We start from the raw sequence: 14423 nt of genomic DNA on the forward strand, positions 1-14423 counted from the left end.
ACAATCAACAACTGCAGAAGTGGCGGCGTCGCAACCGGCAAGGGGAGCTGACATATCTACGTCACAATCAACAGTGTCACAAACAACGGCGTCAGAAGCTACGGACACAACAGTGGCTACACCGACAGTGTTACAAACAAAATCAACAGGCACAACGGTGTCACAAACAACGGCAACAGACACGGCAGTGTCACAAACACCAGAAACAGACACGATGGAGTCACAAACAACGGCAACAGATACGACGTTGTTACAAACAACGACAACAGACAGTAAGACGTCCCATGTAATAACAGAAAAGGAAAGTAACGACATAACTATGTCACTGTCTGCAGCAGCGCAAACGACGACGCAACAAACGTTTGTGTCACAAACATCTTTGTCTCCGACGTCTGCGTCACAAACGTCTTTGTCTCCAACGTCTGTGTCACAATCGTCTATGTCTCCAACGCCTGCGTCTCAAACGTCACAATCCTCTCCATCTCAAACGCAATCGTCTGAGTCAACGGCAGCAGAAATGACAGAAACTGACACAATTGCGTCACAAGCAACAACTGCACAAGCCAGGCCATTACAAACAATGGAAACAGATAAGACGTCACAAACGACGTCAACAGCAACGTCTGAAACAGAAGCTGTGACAACACAACCGACAACGTCAGGAACGCAGCTGTCACGTTCGACAACGATGGAAACAACGGACACTGACAAAAGTACGACACAATCAACAACTGAACAAGCAGCGGCGTCGCAACTAACAACAATAACAACGGGAGCTGACATTTATACGTCAGAATCAACAGTGTCACAAATAACGGCGTCAGAAGTGACGGGCACAAAAACAGCGGCTACACCAACGACAGTGTTACAAACCAGGTCAACAGGCACAACAGTGTCACAAACAACAGCAGCAGACACGGTTATGTCACAAACAACGGCAACAGACACAACAGTGTCACAAACAACGGAGTTGGACACGATGGCGTCACAAGTAGGGTCAACAGAAACGACTGAGCTGCAAACATCTGTGTCTCAAACGCAAGCATCTCAGTCGACAAAAGAAACGACAGAAACTGACACGATGGCTTCACAATCAACAACTGCACCATCAACAGTCTCGCAAACGAAAACATCACAGCCCACAACGTTACAATCGACAGCAGAAACTTATAGAACTGACTTGACCAAGTCTCAAACGGAGATCCCACAAACGACGACTTCACCAACAATAAAAACAACGGCAATAACAAGTAACGGCACAGCGGTGTCACAGCCAGCAACATCGCAAACGATAGAATCGGATAGGATGTCGAAAATGACGTCAACAGAAACGTTTGAAACAGAGACAACATCACAACCGACGACGTCAGGAACGCAAGCCTCAGGTCTGACGACAATGGAAGCGACGGAAACTGTCAATAGTACATCAGAATCAACAACTGAACAAGCTGCGACAACGCAACTAGCAACGGAAGCTGACATATCTACGTCACAATCAACCGAGCCACAAACAACGGCGTCAGATGCGACGAGCACGGTAGCAGCGGCTACTCCAAAGACAGTGTCACTAACAACGATAACAGATACGACAGTGTCACAGTCAATGTCAACAGACACGGTGGTGTCACAAACAACGGGAACAGACGCGACGGTGTCACAAACAGTGTCAACAGAAAATACTGAGTTGCAAACGTCTGCGTCTCCAGCACAAGCGTCTCAGTCCACGACAACAGAAACGGCGGAAGCTGACACGATTCCTTCACAATCAACAACTGCACAATCAAACGTCTCACAAACGATAACATCAAAGTCCACAACGTCACAATCGACAGCAGAAACGACAAGAGCTGACACGACCACGTCTCAAACGGAGATTCCACAATCGACGGCGTCGCAAGCAATAACTGAAATGACAGGCAACGGCACAACGGCCCCACAGCCAACAACATTGCAAATGATGGAACCAGACACGACGACGTCGCAAAAGACGTTAAAAGAAACGTCTGAAACAGAAACGACGTCACAACCGGCGACGTCAGAAACGCAAGCGTCACGTCCGACAATAATGGAAGCGACGGAAACTGACAATAGTACGACACAATCAACAACTGAAGAAGTGGCGGCGTCGCAACCAACAACAGTAACAGCAGGAGCTGACATATATACGTCACAATCAACAGTGTCACAAACAACGGCGTCAGAGGCAACGGGCACAAAAACAGCGGCTGCACCAACGATAGCATCCCAAACGACTGTCTCACAAGCAGCGACGTCACAAACAACTGCAACAGACACGGCGGTGTCACAGACAACGGCAACAGACGTGATGTTGTCACAAACAACGGCCACAGACACAACAGTGTCACAAACAACGGAGTTATACACGACGGCGGCACAAGCAGTGTCAACAGAAACGACTGAGTTGCAAACATCTGCGTCTCAAACGCAAGCGTCTCAGTCGACAACAGAAACGACAGAAACTGACAAGATGGCTTCACAATCAACAATTGCACAATCGACAATCTCACAAACGAAAACATCACAGTTCACATTGTCACAATCGACAGCAGAAGCGACAAGAGCTGACACGACCACGTCCGAAACGGAGATTCCACAATCGACGGCGTCGCAAACAATAACTGAAATGACAGGTAACGGCACAACGGCCCCACAGCCAACAACATTGCAAATGATGGAACCAGACACGATGACGTCGCAAAAGACGTTAAAAGAGACGTCTGAAACAGAAGCGGCAACATCACAACTGGCGACGTCAGCAACGCAAGCGTCACGTCCGACAATAATGGAAGCGACGGAAACTGACAATAGTACGACACAATCAACAACTGAAGAAGTGGTTGCGTCGCAACCAACAACAGTAACAGCGGGAGCTGACATATATACGTCACAATCAACAGTGTCACAAACAACGGCGTCAGAGGCCACGGGCACAAAAACAGCGGCTGCGCCAACGATAGCATCCCAAACGACTGTCTCACTAGCAGCGACATCAACTGCAACAGACACGGCGGTGTCACAAATAATGGCTTCACAAACAGCAGCGTCACAAGCGCAAGCGTCACTTTCAACCACAATGGAAACGATAGAAACTGACATGATTACGCCACTACCAACAACTGCACAAACAACTGCACAAATGGCGCCACAGTCGACGACGTCACAAACGACGGAGGTTCAATCGACGAAAGAAACGACAAGTACCGACACCACGGCGTCACAATCAACGTCAATAGAAACAGTAGCGTCACAATCAACGTCGTCTCAAATGACGGCATCAAAAACAGTGACAGCCGAAATGACGACGTCTCAAGCGACAGCAGAAATAGAAGGTGCCGACACAACGGCGTCACTGTCCACAGCACCACAAACGTCTGCGTCACAAACGTCTCCACCTCAAACACAATCGTCTCAGCCGACGCCAGCAGAAATGACAGAAAGTGACACAATTGTGTCCCAAGCAACAACCGCACAAGCAGTGACATCACGAACAATGGAATCAGACATGACGACAGAAACGTCTGAAACAAAAACGGTGACAACACCAATAACTACATCACAAATCACAACGTCACAAACGACGGGAACAGCAAGCACGAAAACCAAAATGACGGAAGAAGAAACGGCGACTTCACCAACCATGACCTTACAAACAACGGAAGAAAGCACAAAAATCGACCTGACGCTGTCGCAAACAACTGCTCGAACGACAGCGTCGCAAGCGACAGAGTCACAAATGCAATCGTCTCAGCCGACGACGGTAAAAATTACAGAAACTGACACGATTGCGTCACAGGCAACAACTGCACAAACAGTGGCGTTACAAACGATAACGTCACAGTCGACAGCGTCACAGTCGACACCGTCAGAAACGGCAGAATCAGCAACGACCGAAACAGAAATGGTTGCCACACCAACAATGTTACAAACGACGCAGTTGCAATTGACAAAGCAAGCGACAACTACCGGCGCGATAACGTCACAGACAACGGCAATAGAGACAGCGGCGTCACAATCAACGGCGTCACAAATTACATCAGAAACTGCAGCACGGGAAACAACGACGTCACAGACGGCAACTCAACTAACGACGTCAACAAAAGAGTCTGAAACAGAGACAGAGACAGAAGCGTCTGTTAAAAACACGACTGTTTCACATACAACATCATTACACACAGTTGAGTCGCAAATGACAAAGAACGACACGACGTTGTCAGAAACGTCACAAACGACGACAGCAGCGACGGAAACAGACACAACGGGTTCACAAGCAACAGCGTCAATAACAAGCCGTTCACAAAACTCGGAAACAGAAACGATGGCGCCACAAACGACACAACCACAAACGGCGGGAACAGACGCTACGGTGTCACAAGGGGAGACAGCAGAAACGGTGACTGGACCAACGGTGACGTCACAAACCGCGTCGCCGCAATCGACGGTAACAGAAATGGGAAGCACTGACATGATGCCGTCTCAATCAGAAGCGCCGCAAGGGACAACGTCACCAGCGACGGTGCTTCAAACAGCAACAGCAGAGACCTGGGGGACCGAAACGAGGCCAACCGAAACAACGGAGGCTCCGAGAGCACAGTCAACAGCGTCGGAAACTACTAGAGACTCTGTCGCAGAGACGAGCGTGGAGTCTGCTGCTGACTCCAGCGAGGGGACTCCGGAGCCCTCGGTCTCGGAGTCACCAGACCCAGCAGCGTCCGCGGCCACCAGTTCCGTGCCGGTCACCGTAAGGACAGAGAGTGGCCCGAGGGGGACGGACGGACTCGAAATCCGCGATCAGCTGGGAACCTCACTGCATGCCAACCTTAGCACGGCGAACACCGAGCATGCTGTTTCACCAACATCCACACATAGCACTGTGCGTGACAGCCTAAATTCTTCCCAAGAAGTTACAGCAGCTGATGGTATTAGTAGAACCAAGAGCGACATCACAGCTGCTATACGTACCACAACAACCACGGTCTATGAGGGGACTACTTTTGAGACTACACGTCCGGCCACAACTGAGACCACTAGCAGAAAGACTTCACTATTGCCTAAAACCAGCTCTAATGAAGCTTTCGAAACCGATATAACAAAAACGAAAAAATCAGCAAGTACTCGCATAAGTGCTAATAATAACTCTGGACCAAGTACGAAAACGACACCCAGTAAAATGGAGGGCTCAACTAAATCTAATTATACAACGCATACCACCGCAATAAATCCTTCTTACACAATAACAACAAACGCTAACGCTGGATTTACTACAGATATATTTGCTGACACTAAAACAACTCCAACGGCAGAATCAACTAATCATCATTTTACTACAAGGAACACTACTGACACTACAAAATCTCCAACGACAGGTTTAACTGTAACTGGTGTTACTGTAGACAACAGTACAGACATAACAACATCCCCAAAGCCAGGCTCCACTGTTACAGGTGATACTATTGATACCAGTACTGACACCAAAACAATTCCAGTGCCAGGCCCAACTGTTACAGGTGATATTAAAAACACAAATACTGGCACTACAACATCTCCGGTGAAAGGCTCAACAGTTGCAGGTGTGGCTATCCATACCAGTGCTGACACTACCACAGATCCAGTGACAGGCGCAACTATTACTTCTGTTGCTATAGATAACAGTACTGACACCACAACATCTCCAGTGACAGGCTCAACTGATACAGGTGCTACTCTAGATACCAGTACTATGGACACCACAACATCTCCAGTGACAGGATCGGCTGCTACTGGTGTTACCATAGATACTACTACTGACACTACAACAGTTCCAGTAACAGACCCAGCTGTTGCAGGTGTTACTCTAGATACCAGCACAGACAAAACATCTTCAGTGACAGGCTCAACTGTTACTCGTGTTTTTACAAGTACAACTATTGACACTGCATCCACAGTGACAGACTCAACAGTCGCAGGTGCCTCTCTAGATACCAGTACTGACACCATACCTCCAGTGACAGGCTCCACTAATACAGGTGTTACTCAAGATACGATTACTGACACTACAACATCCAAAGTGACAGGATCAACTGCTACTGGTGTCACTATAGATACTACTACTGACACTTCAACAGCTCAAGTGACAGGATTAGATGTTACTGGTGTTACTACAGACACAACTACTGACACCACAACATCTCCAGTTATAGATTCAGCTGTTAAAAGTGTTACTCTAGATACCAGTACTGACAAAACATCTCCAGTGACAGACTTAACTGTTACTGGCGTTTTTACAGGCACAACTACTGACACCACACCTCCAGTGACTGGCTCAACTAATACAGGTGCTACTCTAGATATCAGTTCTGAAACCACAACATCCGCAGTGAGAGGTTCAACTGTGGCAGGTGTTAATGAAGAAACCATTACTGACACTACAACATCTCAAGTGACAGGTCCAACTATTACTGGTGCTGCTATAGATACAAGTACTGACACCACAACATCTCCAGTGACAAGATCAACTGCTACTGATGCTACTATAGACACAACTACTGACACCACAGCTCCAGTGACAAACCCAGCTGATGCAGGTGTTACTCTAGATACCAGTACTGATCAAAAATCTCCAGTGACAGGCTCAACTGTTACTCGTGTTTTTACAAGTACAACTATTGACCCTGCGTCCACAGTGACAAACTCAACAGTCGCAGGTGCCTCGCTAGATATCAGTACTGACACCACAATATCTCCAGTGACAGGATCAACTGCTACTGGTGTAACTACAGATACAACTACTGACACCACAACATCTCTAGTGACAGACCCATCTGTTGCAGGTGTTACTATAGATACCAGTACTGACAAAACATCTCCAGTGACAGGCACAACTGTTACTGGTGTTTTTACCAGTACAACTACTGATAATGCATCTACAGTGACAGACTCAACAGTCGCAGGTGCCTCTCTAGATATCAGTACGAACACCACGCCTCCAGTGACAAGCTCAACTGTCTCTGGTGTTAATTTAGATACAAGTACTGACACCACAACAGCTCCAATGACAGGCTCACCTGTTACTGGTGTTTTCACAGACACAACTGCTGACACCACATCTCCAGTGACAAGCTCAACTGTTGCTGGTGTTACTACAGGCACAACTATTGACACCACAACAGCTGCAGTGCCAGGCTCAACTGTTACAGGTTCTACCATGGATCCCATAACTGACACTACAACATCTCCAGGGACAAGCTCACCTGTTAATGGTGTTTTCACAGACACGACTGCTGACACCACATCTCCAATGAAAGGCCCATCTGTTGCTGGTGTTACTACAGGCACAACTATTGACACTACAAAAGCTCCAGTGACAGGCTCAACTGTTATAGATAGCACTATGGATCACATAACTGACACTACAACATCTCCAGGGACAAGCTCACCTGTTACCGGTGTTTCTACTGAACAAACTACTGACACTACAACAGCTCCAGCGACAGACTCAACGGCAACTGGTGTTTCTTTTGAGAAAACTACCGACACCACAACAGCTCCAGCGACAGGCTCGCCTGTTACTGGTGTTTTCACAACCACAAATGCTGACACCACATCTCCAATGACAGGCTCAACTGCTGCCGGTGTTACTAGAGGCACAACTATTGCCACTACAACAGCTCCAGTGCCAGGATCAACTGTTATAGATAGCACTATACATCCCATAACTGACACTACAACATCTCCAGGGACATCCTCACCTGTTACTGGTATATTCACAGACACAGCGCCTGACACCACATCTACAGTGAGAGGCTCAATTGTTACTGGTGCTACTACAGGCACAACTATTGACACTACAACAGCTGCAGTACCACGCTCAACTTTTGCAGATTCTACTATGCATCCAATAACTGACACTAAATCATCTCCCGGGACAAGCTCATCTGTTGCTGGTGTTTTCACAGACATAACTGCTGACACCACATCTCCAGTGACAGGCTCAACTGTTACACGTAGTACTATGGATCCCACTACTGACACTACAACATCTCCAGGGACAGGCTCAGCTGCAACTGGTGTTTCTACTGACAAAACTACCGACACCACAACAGCTCCAGCGACAGGCTCACCTGTTACTGGTGTTTTCACAGACACAACTGCTGTCACCACATCTCCAGTGAGAGGCTCGCCTGTTACTGGTGTTACAACAGGCACAACTATTGACACTACAACAGCTGCAGTGCCACACTCAACTGTTGCAGGTTCTACTATGCATCCCATAACTGACGCTAAAACATCTCCAGGGACAAGCTCACCTGTTGCTGGTGTTTTCACAGACACAACTGCTGACACCACATCTCCAGTGACCGGCTCAACTGTAACGCATAGTACTATGAATCCCACTACTGACACTACAACATCTCCAGAGACAGGCTCAGCTGCAACTGGTGTTTCTACTGACAAAACTACCGACACCACAACAGCTCCAGCGACAGGTTCACCTGTTACTGGTGTTTTCACAGACACAACTGCTGACACCATATCTCCAATGACAGGCTCAACTGTTGCTGGTGTTACTAGAGGCACAACTATTAACACTACAACAGCTGCAGTCCCAGGCTCAACTGTTATAGATAGCACTATGGATCTCATAACTGACACTACAACATCTCAAGGGACAAGCTCACCTGTTACTGGTGTTTTCAAAGACACAACAGCTGACACCACATCTCCAGTGACAAGCTCAACTGTTGCTGGTGTTACTACAGGCACAACTACTGACACTACCACAGCTCCAGTGACAGGCTCAACTGCAACTGGTGTTTCATTTGAGAAAACTACCGACACCACAACAGCTCCATCGACAGGATCACCTGTTATTGGTGATTTCACAACCACAAATGCTGACACCACATCTCCAATGACAGGCTCAGCTGTTGCTGGTGTTACTACTGGCACAACTATTGACACTACAACAGCTCCAGTGACAGGCTCAACTGTTATAGATAGCACTATGGATCCCACTACTGACACTACAACATATCCAGGGACAGGCTCAGCTGCTACTGGTGTTTCTACTGACAAAACTACCGACACCACAACAGCTCCAGCGATAGGCTCACCTGTTACTGGTGTTTTCACAGACACAACTGCTGACACCACATCTCCAGTGACAGGTTCAACTGTTACACGTAGTACTATGGATTCCACTACTGACACTACCACATCTCCAGGGACAGGCTCAGCTGCAACTGGTGTTTCTACTGACAAACCTACCGACACCACAACAGCTCCAGCGACAAGCTCACCTGTTACTGGTGTTTTCAGAGACACAACTGCTGTCACCACATCTCCAGTGACAGGCTCAACTGTTGCTGGCGTTACTACAGGTACAACTATTGACACTACAACAGCTCCAGTGACAGGCTCAACTGTTATAGATAGCACTATGGATCCCATAACTGACACTACAGCATCTCCAGTGACAAGCTCGCCTGTTACTGGTGTTTTCACAGACACAACAGCTGACACCACATCTCCAGCGACAGGCTCAAATGTTGTTGGTGTTACTACAGGCACAACTACTGACACTACCACATCTCCAGTGACAGCCTCAAATGTTGTTAGTGTTACTACAGGCACAACTACTGACACTACCACAGCTCCAGTGACAGGGTCAACTGCAACTGGTGTTTCATTTGAGAAAAATAACGACACCACAACAGCTCCAGCGACAGGCTCACCTGTTACTGGTGATTTCACATCCACAAATGCTGACACCACATCTTCAATGACAGGCTCATCTGTTCCTGGTGTTACTACAGGCACAACTATTGACACTACAACAGCTGCAGTTCCACGCTCAACTGTTGCAGGTTCTATTATGGATCCCATAACTGACACTACAACATCTCCAGGGACAAGCTCACCTGTTACTGGTGTTTTCACAGACACAACTGCTGACACCATATCTCCAGTGACAGGCTCAACTGTTGCTGGCGTTACTACAGGTACAACTATTGACACTACAACAGTTCCAGTGACAGGCTCAACTGTTATAGATAGCACTATGGATCACATAACTGACACTACAACATCTCCAGGGACAGCCTCACCTGTTACTGGTGTTTTCACAGACACAGCGGCTGACACCAAATCTACAGTGAGAGGCTCAACTGTTACTGGTGTTACTACAGGCACAACTATTGACACTACAACAGCTGCAGTGCCACGCTCAACTGTTGCAGATAGCGCTTTGGAACTCATAACTGACACTACAACATCTCCAGGGACAAGCTCACCTGTTACCGGTGTTTCTACTGACAAAATTACTGACACTACAACAGCTCCAGTGACAGGCTCAACTGTTATAGATAGCACTATGGATCCCATCACTGACACTACAACATCTCCAGGGACAAGCTCACCTGTTACTGGTGTTTTCACAGACAAAACTGCTGATACCACATCTCCAGCGACAGGCTCAACTGTCACAGGTAGTACTATGGATCCCACTACTGACACTACCACAGCTCCAGTGACAGGCTCAACTGCACCTGGTCTTTCATTTGAGAAAACTACCGACACCACAACAGCTCCAGCGACAGGATCACCTGTTACTCGTGATTTCACAACCACAAATGCCGACACCACATCTCCAATGACAGGCTCAGCTGTTGCTGGTGCTACTACTGGCACAACTATTGACACTACAACAGCTCCAGTGACAGGCTCAACTGTAACAGATGTTATTACATGGTTCAACAATGACACTACGACAGCTCCAGTGACAGGCTCAACTGTTACAGGTTCTACTATGGATCCCATAACTGACACTACAACATCTCCAGTGACAAGCTCACCTGTTAATGGTGTTTTCACAGACACAATTGCTGACACCACATCTCCAATGCAGGGCTCAACTGTTGCTGTTTTTACCACAGGCACAACTATTGACCCTACAACAGCTCCAGTGACAGGCTCAACTGTTATAGATAGCACTATGGATCACATAACTGACACTTCATCTCCAGGGACAACCTCGCCTGTTACTGGTGTTTCTACTGACAAAACTACTGACACTACAACAGCCCCAGTGACAGACTCAACGGCAACTGGTGTTTCTTTTGAGAAAACTACCGACACCACAACAGCTCCAGCGACAGGCTCACCTGTTACTGGTGTTTTCACAACCACAAATGCTGACACCACAGCTCTAATGACAGGCTCAACTGTTGCTGGTGTTACTAGAGGCACAACTATTGACACTACAACAGCTCCAGTGACAGGATCAACTGTTATAGATAGCACTATGGGTCCCATAACTGACACTACAACATCTCGAGGGACAAGCTCACCTGTTACTGGTGTTATCACAGACACAACAGCTGACACCACATCTCCAGTGACAGGCTCAAATGTTGCTGGTGTTACCACAGGCACAACTACTGACACTACCACAGCTCCAGTGACAGGATCAACTGCAACTGGTGTTTCATTTGAGAAAACTACCGACACCACAACAGCTCCAGCGACAGGCTCACCTGTTACTGGTGATTTCACATCCACAAATGCTGACACCACATCTCCAATGACAGGCTCAACTGTTGCTGATGTTACTACAGGCACAACTATTGACACTACAACAGCTGCAGTGCCAGGCTCAACTGTTATAGATAGCACTATGGATCCCATAACTGACACTACAACATCTCCAGGGACAGCCTCACCTGTTACTGGTATATTCACAGACACAGCGCCTGACACCACATCTACAGTGAGAGGCTCAACTATTGCTGGTGTTACTAGAGGCACAACTATTGACACTACAACAGCTCCAGTGACAGGCTCAACTGTTATAGATAGCACTATGGATCCCATAACTGACACTACAACATCTCCAGGGACAAGCTCACCTGTTACTGGTGTTTTCACAGACACAACTGCTGACACCACATCTCCAGCGACAGGCTCAACTGTCACAGGTAGTACTATGGATCCCACTACTGACACTACCACAGCTCCAGTGACAGGCTCAACTGCACCTGGTGTTTCATTTGAGAAAACTACCGATACCACAACAGCTCCAGCGACAGGATCACCTGTTACTCGTGATTTCACAACCACAAATGCTGACACCACATCTCCAATGACAGGCTCAGCTGTTGCTGGTGCTACTACTGGCACAACTATTGACACTACAACAGCTCCAGGGACTGGCTCAACTGTAACAGATATTACAGGGACCAACAATGACACTACGACAGCTCCAGTGACAGGCTCAACTGCACCTGGTGTTTCATTTGAGAAAACTACCGATACCACAACAGCTCCAGCGACAGGATCACCTGTTACTCGTGATTTCACAACCACAAATGCTGACACCACATCTCCAATGACAGGCTCAACTGTTACTGGTGTTACTACAAGCACAACTATTGACACTACAACAGCTGCAGTGCCAGGCTCAATTGTTACAGATTCTACTATGGATCCCATAACTGACACTACAACATCTCCAGGGACAAACTCACCTGTTCCTGGTGTTTTTACAAACACAACTGCTGACACCATATCTCCAGTGACAAGCTCAACCGTTCCCGGTGTTACTATTCGCATAACTATTGACACTACAACAGCGCCAGTGACTGGCTCAAATGTTACAAATAGCACTATGGAACCCATAACTTACACTACAACATCTCCAGGAACAGGCTCAAGTGCAGCTGGTGTTTCTACTGACAAAACTACCCACACAATGACAGCTCCAGCGACAGGCTCAACTGTTGCAGGTAGTACTATGGATCCCACTACTGACACTACAACCACTTCAGGGACAGGTTCAGCTGAAACTGGTGTTTCTACTGACAAAACTACCGACACCACAACAGCTCCAGCGACAGGTTCAACTGTTACAGGTAGTACTATGGATCCCACTACTGACACTACAACATCTTCAAGGACAGGCTCAGCTGCAACTGGTGTTTCTACTGACAAAACTACCGACACCACAACAGCTCCAGTGACAGGCTCAACTGTTACTGGTGTTACTGCAGACACTACAACTGAACCTACGGTATCCACAGATATCACAAGAAAAACATCTTCTGCAAACACTACTGGCACTGCAACAACTCTAGATGTCACACACACAGCAACAACTTTATACCCCAACCAGCCAGCAACGAAAAGCAAAGGGAAGGGGAACCAGAATAGCGGCAGTTCTGTACAAAACCCAAAGGAAAATAAAGATAAAGACAAAGAAATCGGGAACAAGTTTACTACAAGACCTGCAACACTTTCAAACGGGGAAGAAATGACAGAAAATGTGACAGGACCAACTGTTACTGATTTCCATACTGATACTACTACTGAAAATTTACCATCTTCAGTGACAGGCTCATTGGTTACTGGTGAAAATACTAATACCAATACTGACACTACAATATCTCCAATGACAGGCTCAACTGCAACTGATATCTACACAGACACAAATGCTGACACCACAACATCTCCAGGGACAGCCTCATCTGTTACTGGTGTTTTCACAGACACAGCGGCTGGCACCACATCTACAGTGAGAGGCTCAACTGTTACTGGTGGTACTACAGGCACAACTATTGACACTACAACAGCTCCAGTGACAGGCTCAACTTTTAAAGATAGCACTATGGATCCCATAACTGACACTACAACATCTCCAGGGACAAGCTCACCTGTTACTGGTGTTTTCACGGACACAGCTGCTGACACCTCATCTCCAGTGACAGGCTCAACTGTTGCTGTTGTTACTAGAGGCACAGCTATTGATACTACAACAGCTCCAGTGACAGGCTCAACTGTTACAGATAGCGCTATGGAACCCAAAACTGACACTACAACATCTCCAGGGACAGGCCAAACTGCAACTAGTGTTTCTACTGCTCCAGCTCCAGCGACAGGTTCAACTGTTACAGGTAGTACTATGGATCCCACTACTGACACTACAACATCTCCAGGGACAGGCTCAGCTGCAACTGGTGTTTCTACTGACAAAACTACCGATACCACGACAGCTCCAGTGATAGGCGCAACTGTTACTGGTGTTACTGCAGCCACTACAACTGAACCTACGGTGTCAACAGATATTACAAGAACAACATCTTCTGCAAACACTACTGACACTGCAACAACTCTAGATGTCTCACACACAGCAACAAATTTATACCCCAACCAGCCAACAACGAAAAACAAAGGGAAGGGGAGCCAGAATAGCGGCAGTTCTGGAGAAAACCCAAATAAGAATAAAGATAAAGACAAAGAAAATGGGAACAAGCTTACTACAAAATCTGCAACACTTTCAAACGGGGTAAAAACGACAGAAAATGTGACAAGACCATCTGTTACTGATTTCTATGCTGATACTACTACTGAAAATTTACCATCTTCAGTGACAG

The 14423-nt window shown here is 47.1% G+C and overlaps 1 protein-coding gene across 1 annotated transcript; it reads left to right on the top strand.

The window, feature by feature from the left end:
• Positions 1-3248: 3248 nt before the first annotated feature.
• LOC122366891 lies at positions 3249-4635 on the top strand. The gene is made up of 3 exons (XM_043339545.1): positions 3249-3458; positions 3681-3807; positions 4506-4635. The coding sequence occupies exons 1-3, from the start codon at positions 3287-3289 to the stop codon at positions 4633-4635; spliced, it is 429 nt and encodes a 142-aa protein (XP_043195480.1). The 5' UTR covers positions 3249-3286.
• The last annotated feature ends 9788 nt before the right edge of the window (positions 4636-14423 follow it).

Source organism: Amphibalanus amphitrite, unplaced genomic scaffold, assembly GCF_019059575.1.
Source record: "Amphibalanus amphitrite isolate SeventyFive unplaced genomic scaffold, NRLGWU_Aamphi_draft 000837F_arrow, whole genome shotgun sequence".
Classification (NCBI taxonomy): Eukaryota; Metazoa; Arthropoda; class Thecostraca; order Balanomorpha; family Balanidae; genus Amphibalanus; species Amphibalanus amphitrite.